Raw genomic sequence first — 18,179 nt, forward strand, 5'->3', positions numbered from 1 at the left:
CCTTGCAAACTCATTTATTTATTCATTATTAGATTTTACAATTGAAATGGACCGAAATAAATCAAAATGTTACGCTTCAACTACTAGATATTATATAGATTAATTTGTACTAACTATAGTATCACTAAAAAATAATTAATTTTTTTTTAATTATGTTATTGACGTGACACTAACCAATTATGCCACTTTGTAAAAAATTTAGTAAATAAATGATATTGTTTAAATGTTCTTTTATCGATTAAAAATTTAAATGAAAACATTCATAAGATGCATTATTTAAAAGATCTTATTGTTTGATTAATATTAATTTTAAAAGAGCTTAAATGATTTCATGTACTAATAGATTTGAACAAAATCATTTAATTATTTGCCAATAGATTTTACAATTAAAATGGACTAAAGTGAACTAAAATACTACGTTAATATAATTTAATAAGAGTGTAACAACAATAAATACTAAACTTCAACTTATATAAATACCATGAAATGAATTTATTTTATTATTCAAATTAAATATTAAAAATTTAAGAGTATCTAGATCATTTTAAAATTTAATTTTTTTTTGGGTTGATAATCATCATTTTAAAATTTAATTGATGTAATGTCCAACACACTATTAGATAAATTTTATAGCTAGTGTACATAGCTCGCACGTTTAAGAGGTTTAGAAGAAGTGATTGGTAAATAAATTTAAGCCTTTGTTTTTTTGAGAGGCTAATTCTCAAACTCTAACTCCCAATCCTAAACACTACTAGATACAAGAATCGTAATCTTTAACTCTGAAATAGACTGTCCATTTCACTTCTATTCCATTTTTATATGAGTGGAGGCAGTATTTAGTCCAAACTCCAAAGGTCATTGGCCTTAGCTCTCTCTCTCTGCTGTGAGCTTGCATCCTCAATCACCACCAAATCAATCTTCATGGCACTTTTATTGGTTTAAAGAGGACTCATATGCAAATTACAAGTGAAAACTAGACTGATACCACATTTAACTTTTTTCAATTGTCAACTGCAATCAATGCTCACGAGGAAACCAATAAAGAGAAGTCATGAATCTACATAGAATTCGTAGCAAAAAGCCCATTTAAACATGTAAGATAGAGGCATTTGAAGTCTGGAGCATTTGGAATGCTTCTCAGTTTACTTGCAATGGTCGATAGTGTCTTTAAGTAATTAAAATTCACAAGTCATCCATCCTGTTCAACTATATATGAGTGAAGAAGTGCCTTGGACTACGACAAGGAGCTTGCTGCTACCTAGGCCAAGATATAAAAGGATAGAGAAATGACATGATATTTTGATGAAAATTTCTTCCAAGCTATATCCCCAGCACAGGAACCTTTCTTTATACTTTTCAATAAACATTTTGCAACAGTACAAACTGAAGAAAAGCTAGTAATTGATGAAGTAAAATTCTCATAAAAGACAAATCCAATAAGTGAATACATTTACAGTACAAAATATTGCCAAGAGGAAGTGCATTAGAAATCTGAAATTCCCCAACAGTTGTTCTCTGTCCAGAAAAACAAGGAAAAAAAAATATTCCCACAAAAAATTTTAATTCATTCAGTTAAGAGTTACAACTACCAGACATTGCCAAGGATATCAAGTAAAAAAAAAAAAATCTCTTCTAGTCTTTCACAGCTCAACAACTCAGAAGAGGCTTATCCATCTCAAAGACCTACTAATTAGCTGTTTAATGCACATGGAAGTTTATCAAGGCCTAGTATCATGAAGAAGAGTCAATATAACTAGACAGGGGAAAAGACTGTAGTTAAAATCAGAAACAGCATACATTATCTGACAATAAAAAATTGGATGTCGAGTAAATGGAAGCGGCAGCAGCCATAACAGCTAGTTCCCTTTCTGAGCTATCCACTTTTCTTAATCTGCAAAATGAATAAAATGATAAAATTGTAAAACTAGGGACTAAAATCTTCACAACCAGAACTGACTTTTTTTTTTTTTATAGGTAATAAAAGTTCTATTGATAGCAAAAGTGCAATGTGTTTACTATTGTTAACTCACAACAATGCAAAAAATACAATCAAATCAAATGGAAAATCTAACAGAAATAATGAAATCAGACAAGGAAATACAATGTGTGAGACCCCAAATACAAGACCACTCAAATAAAGTCCTAGCTAGTGAAGTCTTCAACAAATCAATAGGTCGTTTAATGTTCTCAAAAATTTGGGCATTGCATTCTTTTCATACTAACCACATAAGACACACTGGTACCATATTCCAAACATTTGAAGAATAATTCCCCAACCAATTCCTCCAAGCAAAAAGAAAAGAGAAAATTGTACTCAGCATCACCCACTGAACCCCAAACATAAGAAAAACCTCACTCCACAAAGCATGAGCAAACTTACATAGGAGTAAAAGATGATCCACAACCAGAACTGAGTGAGATCCAACTGTTTCATTTTTTTTTTTGGTTTGTTTGTTGTTTTTTTTTCAAATTTTCTAGGCAAATTCACTCGTGGACCTAAGGGAATACCCCCTGACCACAGCCACCACCCTATACTTATTGGAGTAGTGTACCAATTGTAGGTTTCCCAACAGAAACTTTTTTTTCTTTTAAACAGTTCTAATATACAACTCCTGTGATGTAGGCAAGAGGCATACTGACATACTTATTTAGAATCTAAGACCAACAAACGGGGGCATAATTTCTTTGTGAAACTTCAACGTATATAAAAAAAGGAGTTGAAAATGCAAGGGTTAGACTATGAAAAAATTTAGTAATTCCCACGCATGAAATGCAGTTTATACTGAAAATTAACCTGCTGACAAGTATAAATTAGATCTAGAATTATAAAGAACACCATGTTATGTGCTTAAGATTTCCACAATACTATAATGAAATGCAAGAATAACCTATTAGGGAAAGCTTACTACAACCCGATACAATATGGAGATAAACTTGCTAGAATTACAATTCTGACTTCAATGTTGAGATCATGGCATGTTAGCAAAACAAAAAATGCAATTGACCAAAGAATTCAGTTCTTTGTTAAGCAGCAAAGCCTTTATCTATCTTTAAAGAAAAGAAAACAACTCAACAAAATCAGAAAGAACAAAAAAATGTGTAAATTTAATTAAGAAAATTTCAAGGAAGCTGTGATACAACCAAAATTACCGCCAGAAAGGAAAGCACATAATCACGTTTTTTTATACAAGTTGGAAACAAATTGTGACTGGCTTAGCATAGGGTGAACTCTTGGCTGTGGTACATCCAAATATGGTAGAAATCATTACACTTGAACTCCTAAGACTCAATTTGGTTAGTGACTTAACATGTTTTTAATAGAAAAAAAGCTTTGGCTTTCCACTGAGCACTTATCTTTGAAGTTCTGTGAGAAATTTTCTGGAAACAATATGAAGTTAAATGCATAATGAGTAGGGCTCATCGTCCTGACTTTCACATGGAAGTACAGCTCAATCTACTCTTTCCAACAGATGTAGGAAAATTACGTTTGTCATATTTGCTAACTTCAAGATAGAAACAAGCTATAACCTAGGAAATCTTCTCAGACTCAAAATAATTTGAAGTGGTGATAGCCTGATAGGTATTCTCCTCCTTTTTCTCTCCTTTTAAAAAATGCACACTGGAATGAGGAATACAATATATATATATATATAAAACGGAATGTCTACTGGAGCTGAAAAATATGGTGTATAACATACCACTAGCACATCTAGCTAGTAAAATAGGTTGATCATAACAGCAGCAACTATAACACGCTTTACCTGGGGTCAATTTCTGATGCTCCGAGCAGTTTCAAACCAAAAGGCACATTCCAGTGGACATGTTGCAGGCCTTGGTCACAATGCAGCTGCATTTCTTTTACTTGGTTCAACCAACTTTCCTGAAAGTCATGATCATGAAGCAGTTAATTAGCCAGAAATTCATTCCTACTTTTCCATTGAGCAAATTGAGGGTTTTTTTTTTTTTTTTTTTACATTTTACTTAAAAAGGCAATAATTGCTAGGTTAAAGAAAAGAAAAGAAAGAAAAAGAAAAAAAAAGAAGCCAAATAGCTGGAGAAAAGATTCATATAAGGTAAATTGTGAGTCCCAAGATTGTTGACAGTGCATACAAAGCATGCCTATGTGGCAGATAGTAAGGGTGGGAATTTCATTGTTTCAGATACGGCCAGAATAATTCTGCAAATGAAACAGAACAATCACTTTGACATACTCACAAGTTGTTTCTCTTCTTCAGTAAGCGCTTTCTCCATCTGATCAAACATTGTGCTCCATCTTGCATGATGCATGTCAGCACTCGCACTATTAGAAAATCTATCAGTAGAGTTCTCATTCTCCTGATTAAATGAGAATTCTTTTGACATCAGGAAAGGCAACTCTGTAGTAATTACAGCTCGAACTCTCTTCTTACTACGCCGCAATGCTGTATTTGAAGAACAATATACATTATTAAAAAAAAAAAAAAAAAGTTAAGTAAAGCACCCACAAACAAGTGAGGAAATAATAATAATAATAATAAACAATAAAAAAACTGACAACGATCCCGCACGGTGGTGAAAAGAGCATTACCTGAAAGGCGTCCTTTAATATCTTGATGAAGAAGTTCCAACCATTGAGAAGCAACATCAGCAGCTGACAAAAAAAAAAGCATTCATATCAGCTGAGGTGCTTTTTCTTTCTCATTGCCACATTAAACCCAACTTTAATAGCTTTGAAATACATATGCCTAATTGCTATAATATCACCTCATCTTCAATCCAACTTATAACCCATGGAACTAACACACTTTCCTGTTGTAAACTCGAATAACTACCATGCTCCCAACAAAATACAAACTTCTTCAGCAGAACATTTTCTATTTTTTCAATTAAATTTGTGAAAATGAAATAAAGAATGCAGTAGACATTTGAAGCAATCAAAGAAACAAAGTTGTAAAAAAAAATGTATACTAACCCTTTATAGAGCTGGCAAAGTTTGCTGCTGATTCCTCATTAGACAAAGGGCCAGCATTCTCAGACGCCTGATTTGATGATGACAACTTCAACTCTAACATGTAATCTTGACTGACAAGGGTGGAGTCTGAGTCACAAGTTTTACCACAAATCCTCTCTACCATACTTGGATCACAATGTCCACCTGTGCCTGATTTACTCATTGCTACAGGATATCCTCTTGTATGCCTGATCCCAGACAAAGAACATAACGATCCATCATCATGAGAAAAGCTGACTTCTTGTGTTCCTGAATCATCCACATTTTCCAGGTCCTTTCTGTTGGCAGCTTCTGTACTTTCACTATTTAGTTGAGCTGCATGTTTGCTTCCAACCTTGCCATTTTCGAGTTTTTCAGACCTCACAAGGGCCTCAATAATGGAGTGGACCTGTTTTTTGTTTCTCACATGGTTTATAATCCCAGGGTTCAATCCATTGAGCAATCCACTAGGAGCAGCAATCTTAGTGAACCGGTCCACTTGTTCTCTCTTTGCAAGCTCCATCTTTTTCTTGATCGCATCACTTTTACTTTTCCTTGTCCGTTGCTTTGGCATTGGTATGCCTCCATGAGAAGATGAGAGAAAACCATTTTGCTTCATCTCCCTCCAACGCCGTAGTGGATCTTCATCTCCCTCCACAGTACTCCCACACTCAGAGTCATCTCTTGACTTTGAATGTTCATGAATTTTGAAAGGATAAGATGTGTCCTGGTTCACAGAGCTAGAGACATCTTCTGCATTAAGATCCAAGCTAATGCCTCTGGAGGTTACAGAAATATTGTTATTTTCTCTCCCATGGTTCTGAAGCAAAGATAGTTTGCCAGAATTCTCAGCGCATTTCTGAGTATCATTGAAGACAGAATGTTTGGCAGCACATGCTTCAGCATTGAGATCTAGTGGTCCATGGGCAAGATTGACTGCTATTGGAAGTAAGTTATTTCCAGTTTTCTCAGCTTGGGAAGCATCCAAGTCAGATGTTATAGGCACCTCGGTAACTTGGGACATCTCTTCTTCACCAAATGGAGACTGATCACCAGACTCTTTGTTTTTCAATGATTTTTGAAAATGGACATTGATTCCTGTGGCATAAATGCAAGAATTAACTACTTTTGAACAGCTTAAATCCACTGTCCTAGATAGGAAACCAAGAAAGTAACATAAGAAACGGAAAAGGTAGGGTACATACGTTATATTTGTGTCTCAAAATCAAACCAAATGTGCAACCCATGTAACATGCTTAAACATCATTATCTGTAATTCATAACTTCCTCTTTTCTTTTTGGATCAACTTCTATTCTAGTTACAAAAATATATGATTAAGTGCACAAACTGCTTCATCAGAACTCTAAATATATTATTTAATAAGAAGAAAATAAACTGGCAATGCTCATTGTCCACCAAATTGAATACACAAGAGGGGCAAAAAATTCAACTGAAAGAGGAGTGCAAAATACTGCTCCAATTAAGAAACCTAGACAAAAAATGATTAACTTAAGCAACTAAGCTTCTTTGCAATACATTTCTGACTCAATATTAACCAATCAAGACCCTTTTTTCCACTAATTTCCAAAACCAAAAAGAAAATTCAAAGATTGAAATAAGACTTGCCTTCAGACCTACACACTGATTCAAGATCTCGCATTTTAACCCGCTTACGAGAAAGATCACATTTTTCTTCGAATCCAGCACTGCCCCGCTTCTCACTCATAATCTATAACAACCCAAAATCAAGAAATAAAAAACATGTAACTAAGAAACAAAAATAACACAAGAGCAAGAGGGAACCAACCAACTAACCTTTGAATCCGATCTGGGTATCAATAAAGAACGCTCCCCATGATCCTTCGTTTTCATTTCAAACACAATACTTTTGGCACTCTCACCCTTTTACCAGAACAAACAAATCTGGCTTGTGGGCTTCAGAATTGACAAAAATATGAGAAAATATCAAATGGGTCAAGAACAAAAATGAATCTTTGTTATTGTTCTTTGCGGAGAGAAAGATTGAAACTTGATTGATCTGGTGGGCTAGGGTTGAGATAATCTTTGTTTTTGGGGATTTGATTAGCAGTAAAAGTAGTGTTAATTTGGATTTGGATTTGAATTGGAGAGGAGAGCGCGCTTTGCAATTTGCAAACGCCGAAGGTTGTCTCTCAGTAGTGGTGATTCAATTACTAATAAGTGTTCTAGAGTTTATTATTATTAAGTTATTGTTTTTTCGGAGGGCAACAACGTGGGTGTGTTTTCAAATTCAAATAAGGTTGGAGAAGTGGAGGGACTTTTATTTCAAACCCAACAATGCCACGCCATCTCAATTTTCCCACGCGTTTTTAATTTCTATCCCACATATTACTCCCCTCCACGCCACCTAAACTCGATCATTTTGATTATTAGTGCATTTACATCCGTTCGTGTATAAGTATGTATAATTGAAAAATGCTTAAATTTACATATTTTTGTTCAAAAACAGCCCATATCAGTCAGTTTAAAATCTTGCAAAATCTTCTAAAATTATCCACGAGTTACAGTACCCGTGTAAATTTATACAGGCACTGTAGCATGTATATATCATTTTTTAATAGTTTTTTTTCTCTCCCCGATACTGTAGCATGACTTTGCTTGGCACTGTAGCACTGTAGCATTGGGTTAAAGAAATGAATATTTTATTTGAATAAATGTGTATAATAGACAAACTGATGTGGATGTTTTATAAAAATAGGTGTGTAAAATAGAAAAAGTAAGTTTTAGACTTGTAAAATGGAAAAAAAAAATTCATGGATTGATGTGGATGCTCTTAGGATGGTTATTTACAGTTACATGTTACTAATTATTACAAGGTTGGAGTGATTTAAGACTTCTAAGAATTGAATTTCATTATAGAGCTACAAACTAATTCCTCTAGGTATGGATGAATATCTAGTTGAACCTCTTGTGAGAATTACTAAAAAACCTTCTTTCTAAGATTGGCTTACCCTTGGTGGGTTTGTCAAAGACACCCCAATAGCAAAGTCAACTAATAAAGGTCTATTTGGATACAACTTATTTTTGCTAAAACTGAAAACTGAAAACTGAAAATTAAAAACTGAAAACTTTGTAACAAAATAATTTTTAAATGTGTGAATAGTGTCGTAGGACCTATTTTTTAATATTTTTAAATGCGTACACAGTGCATGCACTGTTCATGAACATTAAATTCTGTCTCCTAAAGTCCATAACTGCGGCATAAGGGAGAAAAAAAAAATTGAAAGAAATGCATACGTGGGTTTGGAAACGCGGATCCAAACCCACACTAAGTCTATATTTTTATCATGATTTTGCCTAACACTTTCAATGAAAATGACTTGGGTCCAAACAGTGGCGGTTTTAGGATTATTTTTTAGAGGGTGCAATGAGAAACATAAATTATATAAAATCGAAAACAAAAATGAAGTTGAATATATTGGAATTAAAATTAAAAAAAAAAAAAAAAAACCCAAATGCAAGAAGTTTTACGATTACCTTCTTTGAGGTTTCATATTTTGAAATCGTTACATAATATTTTCATTATCAATTATATCAGTTACATTTTTTTTCAATGTACATAGCCAAACAATTATTCATCCACTGATCTCTCATTTGATTGATTGATTTCAAAAAATTTTTAAGATCTAAACGAGCTTTTTATAAGGTTTAAGAATTAAGATTAACGAATTTATAATTTTGTTGTTGGGCCTTTTTAATAAAAAAAAAAAAAATTGATCAAATTAGTTTGTTATTGGACTTTTTTGTGTGTTTAAAAAAGACTAGATATTGTTAAGAGTATCAGATTCAAACTTATTTCAATTGTGTTTAACAAAATTTTAGAATTAGAGTGTTCAAATTTTTATTTAAGGGGTCAAAAAAAAAATTACATTATAATATATATATATATTTTTTGGGCTAGTTCAGGGGGTTCATTTGAACCCCCTGAGCTTAATGTGGAGCCGCCCATGGGTCCAAAATTCAAATCCCCCTCCTTATCATGTAAAAACGTTTAGTATTGAGAGTCTTTGCAATAGCAACCTTGTAAAGTTAAAGTCTATATTTTTACCCCCAAAAAAAAACAAGTCTACATAAAAGGTGGAGGTAGAAACAATAAAGAAGGGCTCAGCTTGCTTGTAGAAGGTCTAACACATATTAGCATGAAACTGCACTCAGGAGGATCTGGGAAGGTAAACCAATTGCATCTTGATAAACAATTTAACATATTGCTGTCCTGATTCGTACTCGAAGTTAATGTTTTGAACTAGTTATGTTGAATCCTTCTGTCACGTGTAAGTTCATTGGAGAACATGAAAGAAAACAAGTCATGCTGATGCCGTCATGGTATAAAGGTTTGCAAATTGCAGTAATTGTAAATAATAGCATTTAGCCTAAGGGCATTAGCATTGGAGAATGCTAATACCATATGTAGGGTATATTTAGCATTTCAACCCTTAAAATCTACTGCATCAGAGAATTGCAAGCCTAAGAATTGCAAATTTTTTTGCAATTTGCTACAGTGCAATTCTACTTGTAGAATTGCACTATAGCAATATTGTAAAAATATAAACACTATTTTATTCTGCTTTGACTCTCCCACTCTCTTAACTCGGTCCTCGTCTCTCTCTCTCTTTCTCCCTCGCCCTTTCCTCTCTCTCAATTCTGTTTGCTCCGATGGGTTTGATGTAGCTTCAATGGGTTTGCTCTGATGTGGGTGTGGTTTGCTCCGATCGGTGTATCATGGGTCAAGTGGTGGATCGGCATGGTGGATTGTGGGTTATGGGTTATGGGTTTTGGATTTGGGTTGATCTGGGCGTGACAGAGCTGAGTGTTGATTTTGGTTGATCTGGGCGTGGATTGGCGTGGGTTGATTTGGGCGTGATAGAGCTGGGTTTTGGATTTGGGATCCGCGTGACGGAGCTGGGTGTTGATTTTGGGTTTAGGATTGGCGTGGATTGGCAGAGATCGGAGATCGTGGTGGCGGTGTGCGTCTGGGTCGATGATCGAGTCATGGAAGAGGATCGGGTTGTGGTGGCGGTGGCTCTAGTGATATTATTCTTGAATGGGTTTGCTCCGGTGGGTTTCAAATCGGCCGGGTTTCAAATCAGCGATTGTTGTTGATGGGTTTGCTCTGGTGGTTGTTGATGGGTTGAGGTGCCGTGGCTGTGGCTGTGGTTGTTGATGGCTTGTGTGTTGCTAGAGGTTGAGGGAGAAGGAAAGGAAAAAAAAAACTGTTGGAAAGCGTAGGAAACTTGAGTGAAAAAAAAATAACAGTTATAAAGAAATAGTAAAAAAAGATTAAAAAATAATATTTTAATAAAAATAGAGTTTTGAGATGTAGGAGGTATTATAAAATTGGATGGTATAATGATAAAGTGAGGTTTTGGAATGGTAAAATAGAATAGCATTAGCATTGGAAAATGCTAATGCTCTAAGTACTTTGATTGCAATCTATATCTATATATTACTAAAAGCTGAAGCGTAGCGTTTAATGCTGCTGCTCTCACATTGTGCCACATCAGCTACCACATCATTTTTTTTTAATATAATTTGTCCTAAAATTTTAAAATGGTTTTTTTTTACAAAGCGTTTAATGCTGCTACTCTCACATTGCGCCACATCAGCTACCACATCATTTTTTTTTTAAATATAATTTGTCCTACAATTTTAAAATGGTTTTTTTTTTTTACAATTTTCAGCCCTATAAATGCATCCCACTACTTATTTATTTACTTCCACTATCACCCTATAATAAATCCAACCCACTACTTATTTATTTATTTCCACTATCACCCTATAATAAATCTATATAATTAATCCAGTCCGCCTCTTATTTATTTAGTTCCACTATCAAGCCCAATCCAAAACCTTTTCAGTTCAGCTTTAGGGTTAAAATAAATAAATGAAAAAAATGTTGAAGCCTTTCAAGCTTTTGGGGTTTTTTTTTTTTTTTTTTTTTTTTTCTTTCCAATTTTCCTATAATTTTTTTTAACATTTATTTTTTTTAATATTTACCCTTCTCCAACCTTTCTCTCTCCCTTATCATTTCATCTCCCCACTACTTTTTCAATCTTTCTCCCTCCCTTACATTTTCATCTCCCCACTACCCTCTACATTAATATTATTCTTCCTCTTTCCTTCATCTTCCTTTATTTTTGGCTCTTCTTATTCACACCCTCTTACTATAAATTTGTTACTATCTCATCTATTTTATGCATAGTTTTCCCTCACAAAAAAAGGTTCTCTCTCTCTCTCTCTCTCTCTCTCTCTCTCTCTATAAATTTTTTGGTGGATATTTTTATTTTTCTTGCATCTCTACTTTAGGTTGATAATTTTTTATATTCTTTAAAACTCTATTTTGGGTTAATGCAATTAAATTTTGTTTTTTAAATTGTTGTTGTTGTTGTTTTTATTTTTTATTCTCTTTGATTGTTAAATGTTATCCTATTGTGTTCTAAAGAATTAAATATAGCATATAAAAATATAATATTATTCTATTACATAGCATGATTTGGATAATTTGGTATTTATTTTGTTACATAGCATGATTTTTTATAGTACTCAATTTAAATGTTAAACTATGAGACTTTACTAATTTTTGTTTATTTTCTAATCCTTTGTGGTGGACAAAGTACTCTTAATAATTATATTAGAAGTACTCTATAATGCCATTCATTTAAAGAAAAGCAAAGGTTAGCCAAACGAAAATAATCGAATAAGTGACAAATTTTAACTTTTGCAATTTTATTTTAATTATTATTATTTTATAACAATGCCTATATAGAAATTTAATTCTTAGATTTTGCTGATAATTTTTTATTTGATAATATGTTTTGGGTGGCTGAAATTATAATTTCTACAAAAAAAAATAACCTTAATAGATTATCAAAAACAAAATTTTATCCTAATATTGGTTCAATTAATCATTGTTAAGTTTTATTAATTTTTTTTAGTTTACGTTTTTTTGGTGTTTTGGATTGTTTCTATATTACATTTATGATTGTTCCTATAATAAATAAAAATATAATTATGAAATGCATTACTCATTATTAGATTAATTTAAATTGTAAATTTTTTTTAATAAAACTACCATAAAAATAATTATCACACGCAATGTACGGGTTCGCAGCTAGTAATAATAATAATGATGATATTATGTTCTTAATATGTAATGCAATAATAATAATGATATATATGTTGTGAAATATCTCCTAGCGTGTAGGGTTATCCTACACTATTTGGTTGCTGTCGCCTTACATATTGGCAGCAAGTATCCTGGAATTGAAACTTAAGTATAGCACTATACTATCAAAATTCAGCTTTTGTCTTGACGGTCATCACCGCACTGAATCAATAGCCAGTTGAATAATGCTACTCATTTCTTCTTTGGAATTCTATAGACTTTGAAGGCCCTATGTATATGTGTTATCGGAAAGGTTGTAAGGAGTACTTTTGATAGAGATAACTTTCGGTATAAAAGTTACTCATTGTAATTCCTGCAATACAAAAGTAAAGTGGATGAAAAGAAAAAGCTGTATTCTCCTTTTGCTATATTTCTTGCAAATACTACTTTCTTTTATTTTATAACAATATTGCATTACAATTTTTTTTTTTTTTGAGAAGTTGATACTTCTCACACACACACACACACTCTCTCTTTTAGTGACTCTGTCAAGGTCTCCAGCTCTATGTTTCTTAGATCTGGAACATACGGATGCAGCTGGTTCTGTAGGTTCTTCTTCAACAAAGGGGATGATGGAAAATGTGCACCAATCCTATGTGCTAGTGGTGGATGACTGCAGTGTCATAGATCGTAAAATAGTTGAAAAACTACTCATCAATTCCTCTTGCAGATAATGCAAAAAATTCAATCTTTATAAATGTCCTTTTACTGAAAATAAGATCTAGGAGAGTAGCAGAAATTCCACACCAAAACAGCACCTTAAAGAAAAAAAGAGAAAAATAGAATAAGGATCAAGTTAATAATCCAGCAGCTTGAGTTTAGTTTCCAACGTGATATCCAGAATTTGAAACTACGACCTCATCCTCCATGAGCTCCATTGGCTTTAGTATTCGACGACTACGAGGCCACACTTTACCAGGGCAGTACAAGTCCTCAAACATAAAACCTTCAAAGCCTGTCGCAGGATCGGCACTATGGGCTTTGCCTGGAAACGAATACAAAAACTCACCCCACAAACGAGGTTTGCCATCGCGTTCGCAAGTCTCACAAACTCAAAATTTGTACTCTACATCAAATGTTCATGGTTAACGATTAATAAAGAGTTATAAGCGTATTTTCTGTTTGAAGAGTTGGGACAAGTTCTTAATTCTTTGTCATCCAAAAACGAAAGAAATTGTATTTCATTTGGTATGATTATTATTACTCTTCATATATTATAAATTAATATGTTATGTATGGTACATAAAAAGTGAAAGTTATTTACTTTATCTTAAATCAAATGATTTTTCTTGGGGTATTCATTCTAAATCTACAATTATAGGAAGTTTTATAAGGAATTTTATAGAATTTAAATTCAATTGAAAAACATAAATTAGTCTTTATTAAAACATGAAAAATGTGGGATTTCTGAAGATTATGAAGCAAAGTAGAGGAAATCAACAAAAAGTCAAAACCTTTCATTATAAAACTAGTTTAAAACACTAATATTACTATTTTTGTGTGTGTTCTAATAAGTATTACTGTTTACTCAAACAAAAACAAAAAATCAGCCTCCACCACTAACCATAATACATATTGAGAAGAAAAAACAAACCTTCTCTTCATTGTAGCAAACCTTCTCTTCATTGTAGCTAAGGGTGTGCATGGGTCGGGTTAAGGAGATTTTTTGACCTAACCCACTACAGTGGGTTAAAAAAAAATTCAACCCAACCCAATCCAACTCATCACATAAGTCCAACTCAACCCACATGGGTCAGGTTGAACCTATGGGTTGGACAATTTATTATTAATTATTANCTGCAATACAAAAGTAAAGTGGATGAATAGAAAAAGCTGTATTCTCCTTTTGCTATATTTCTTGCAAATACTACTTTCTTTTATTTTATAACAATATTGCATTACAATTTTTTTTTTTTTTGAGAAGTTGATACTTCTCACACACACACACACACTCTCTCTTTTAGTGACTCTGTCAAGGTCTCCAGCTCTATGTTTCTTAGATCTGGAACATACGGATGCAGCTGGTTCTGTAGGTTCTTCTTCAACAAAGGGGATGATGGAAAATGTGCACCAATCCTATGTGCTAGTGGTGGATGACTGCAGTGTCATAGATCGTAAAATAGTTGAAAAACTACTCATCAATTCCTCTTGCAGATAATGCAAAAAATTCAATCTTTATAAATGTCCTTTTACTGAAAATAAGATCTAGGAGAGTAGCAGAAATTCCACACCAAAACAGCACCTTAAAGAAAAAAAGAGAAAAATAGAATAAGGATCAAGTTAATAATCCAGCAGCTTGAGTTTAGTTTCCAACGTGATATCCAGAATTTGAAACTACGACCTCATCCTCCATGAGCTCCATTGGCTTTAGTATTCGACGACTACGAGGCCACACTTTACCAGGGCAGTACAAGTCCTCAAACATAAAACCTTCAAAGCCTGTCGCAGGATCGGCACTATGGGCTTTGCCTGGAAACGAATACAAAAACTCACCCCACAAACGAGGTTTGCCATCGCGTTCGCAAGTCTCACAAACTCAAAATTTGTACTCTACATCAAATGTTCATGGTTAACGATTAATAAAGAGTTATAAGCGTATTTTCTGTTTGAAGAGTTGGGACAAGTTCTTAATTCTTTGTCATCCAAAAACGAAAGAAATTGTATTTCATTTGGTATGATTATTATTACTCTTCATATATTATAAATTAATATGTTATGTATGGTACATAAAAAGTGAAAGTTATTTACTTTATCTTAAATCAAATGATTTTTCTTGGGGTATTCATTCTAAATCTACAATTATAGGAAGTTTTATAAGGAATTTTATAGAATTTAAATTCAATTGAAAAACATAAATTAGTCTTTATTAAAACATGAAAAATGTGGGATTTCTGAAGATTATGAAGCAAAGTAGAGGAAATCAACAAAAAGTCAAAACCTTTCATTATAAAACTAGTTTAAAACACTAATATTACTATTTTTGTGTGTGTTCTAATAAGTATTACTGTTTACTCAAACAAAAACAAAAAATCAGCCTCCACCACTAACCATAATACATATTGAGAAGAAAAAACAAACCTTCTCTTCATTGTAGCAAACCTTCTCTTCATTGTAGCTAAGGGTGTGCATGGGTCGGGTTAAGGAGATTTTTTGACCTAACCCACTACAGTGGGTTAAAAAAAAATTCAACCCAACCCAATCCAACTCATCACATAAGTCCAACTCAACCCACATGGGTCAGGTTGAACCTATGGGTTGGACAATTTATTATTATTATTATTATTATTAAATTGAGTAGAAAAAAATATAAATATAAATATGTTAAAAAAAAACCTAAATATCAGTATCAATGTAACTCCTTAAAGGTAAACAATACTAATGACTATACAACAATAGTAATTTACTAGGATTTATGTGAACTAATTGGCTTTTATGTGGGATAGGAAGAGATGGTTATTTTTTTAAAAAATTATTAATTATATAATATATTTAAATATATATTAAATATATGGGTGGGTTGGGGTGGGTTTGGCGGATTTGGAATTTTATGACCCGAACCCCACCCGGCCCGCTATCAAAAAAAAAAAAAAAAACTGTAACCCAACCCAATCCACCAAGCCCTAAAACTGACCCAACCTGGCGGGTTAAGTTGGATTAGATCGGTTTTGACGGGTTGATGGGTTGGCTGCACACCCCTAATTGTAGCATGTTATCAACATTCATGCGTAGGAAGAATATTTCTTGTGTTCATCTTCAAGAAGCTGCACAACAATGTCAACAAACAAGTTAAGTTGATTAAACCCCATTTTTTTTCTACTACTATACACAAACCAGAGAGAGAGAACATACCTCATAATGTTGGGCTGATAGTATTTGACACTATAACCTGATGACTCCATAAATTTTTCGCATTGTTTTAAAGATTCTTCGGGATCAAATGTTGTACATATTGGGTCCAGTATCATATTGTAGGGTTAGGATTTGTGGCCCAAGCCCAAAACAATAAATTTGTAGAGTGTGGGTGAAAGAGCTAGGTTAAGTATTGAATTGACAACAACGAATCATAACTTTCAAACACGAGCCAACATGAATTTACACGTAAAGCCTGAAAATCCGAAGAGCTATATTATTGTTTATTTGTTGAACAAAGGTACTAGGGTTACAGTCAAGTTCTCTCTTTCTTTCTTATTCTTTTTCTTTTCTCCACCCCCTTGCGTTAGGGGCTTCTTTCTCTTATATAACCTCCCTTCTCTTCATCTTCATCGTCCACTTGTACTTCATCCGTGAACCTACTTGATTATGTGTCACGTCAAGCATCTTCTTCAGCTCTGTGTGAGTGGCGGTAGGTGAGGATACACTGTTCAGGGGTCTTTTCCACATAAATGCGGCCAGAAAAGTTGCTACAGAACATTAAATACGGTGGTAGCAGCTTTCCCCTTAGATATTTCTTCATCCTTATCGTCTCCCAGTGTACTCAGAACTTATCTTGATTAGGAGGAGTCCTCGGAAGATCATTTTGACTTCTTATACGTCCAATTGATCTATACTATTCTCGTCAGAGGACTATAACCTCTTCGGGCAGAAGATGACCTCTTCGGATTGTAATCATTCTTCCCTCTGAAGGTCCCACTTCCAGATGGGCCTTGCCCTTACCATCTCATTATTTTCGGTCGCACAATAGCTCTCATATGGGCTCTCGGCCCATTATGTTGGATTGACCCCTTTTCCCCCCACACATATAATTCACGGGCTTAGGTTCAAATTTTTTTTTTTTGTTTTTCAAGATCAGATTTGAGTTTGGCTTTTTCAATTTTTAAACTTGGAATCGTATTCCTCATAGTCTGAAATGACTGCTTTCTCATAGTCCACATCTGCCATAATTCTTAACCCAAAAAAAAAAAAGGTTCAAAAAACATCCAAACTTAAGTACACATAACCCAGTTAAAACACATAACATGAGCAAACCAAAAAAGCAAAAAGCAAAAAGCTTGAAATCAATTAAAACAGAAATCCAAATACTTACGTGCACAATAAATAAAAAAAAAAAAAAAAAAAAAAGCCACCTTAAATAATAATAATAATAATAGATTTAAATAGATTTTCCAATCCCATACTTAAAGGTTTTTATTTCCCTCAAAGGTCTTCACTAGAATGCATAAAAAATTAAAATAAAAAGAAAAGAAAGGAAAGAGAGAGGATGCATTATGCATACTTTTAGCTTTGTCACTATTTTGGTTTTAATTATACTGAGAAATTATTTGAAACACTTGGTGTACAGTGTACTATGCAGTATGCACTGATCATATATCGCACATAAGGGTAAATTGAATTATCTAACAAAATTTTATATTTTAGTAGTTGTACTGTTGTACCTAAGCTATATAAAAAATACCAATATCTCTCTCTATAGATGATAAAAACATTTATATACTTTTTTTTTAAAGAATATATACACACTCCTACAAAATTAGGGCTACAATACCCGTGTCTATCAAAGCATGAATTCAGATCATAGTTTGATGCATCCTAAAACAAAAGTAAAAGAAAATTGGAAAAGATCCCCAATCGCATATCTTCTTCTATTAATTAATAGATTATATTACATAGATTTGATATGATATAGGATTCCCCAATCCCATATCTTCTTATTCGATCATATCTATGAAAAACTTAACTGAACGAATTATTATTAAACTGCATAGCAGAATTATATCACACAAGCAAGTTAACCATATGAATCATCAGCCAACCAAGAGAGTGAGAGAGAGCATACCTAGTGTCTGAACTCTGAAGACTCGACCAGAGAGAGTTCTAAAATGCTTTGATACAAAAAAAGACGTTAGCAAATTATTTTTGGAAATATTTAGCAACCACTTCAATTGAATTTAAATAGAAGCTAGTTTTACTACAGTAGATGACATTTTCACAACATATCTTAAGTGGTAAGTTGTTATTAGTTTTAATTTAAACTCACCACTAAAATTATTTTTTTGTGCACCAATAAAAAC

The 18,179-nt window shown here is 33.2% G+C and overlaps 1 protein-coding gene across 1 annotated transcript; it reads right to left on the bottom strand.

The window, feature by feature from the left end:
• Positions 1 to 1,401: 1,401 nt before the first annotated feature.
• On the bottom strand, positions 1,402 to 7,226 carry LOC111988977 (uncharacterized). The gene is made up of 7 exons (XM_024020782.2): positions 6,786 to 7,226; positions 6,597 to 6,699; positions 4,952 to 6,067; positions 4,568 to 4,630; positions 4,216 to 4,421; positions 3,762 to 3,880; positions 1,402 to 1,891 (listed from the first exon to the last, which is right to left on the bottom strand). The coding sequence occupies exons 1-7, from the start codon at positions 6,840 to 6,842 to the stop codon at positions 1,783 to 1,785; spliced, it is 1,773 nt and encodes a 590-aa protein (XP_023876550.1). The 5' UTR covers positions 6,843 to 7,226; the 3' UTR covers positions 1,402 to 1,782.
• Positions 7,227 to 18,179: the final 10,953 nt, after the last annotated feature.

The sequence above is a fragment of the Quercus suber genome, unplaced genomic scaffold (genome assembly GCF_002906115.3).
Source record: "Quercus suber isolate HL8 unplaced genomic scaffold, Cork oak 2.0 scaffold_228, whole genome shotgun sequence".
Classification (NCBI taxonomy): Eukaryota; Viridiplantae; Streptophyta; class Magnoliopsida; order Fagales; family Fagaceae; genus Quercus; species Quercus suber.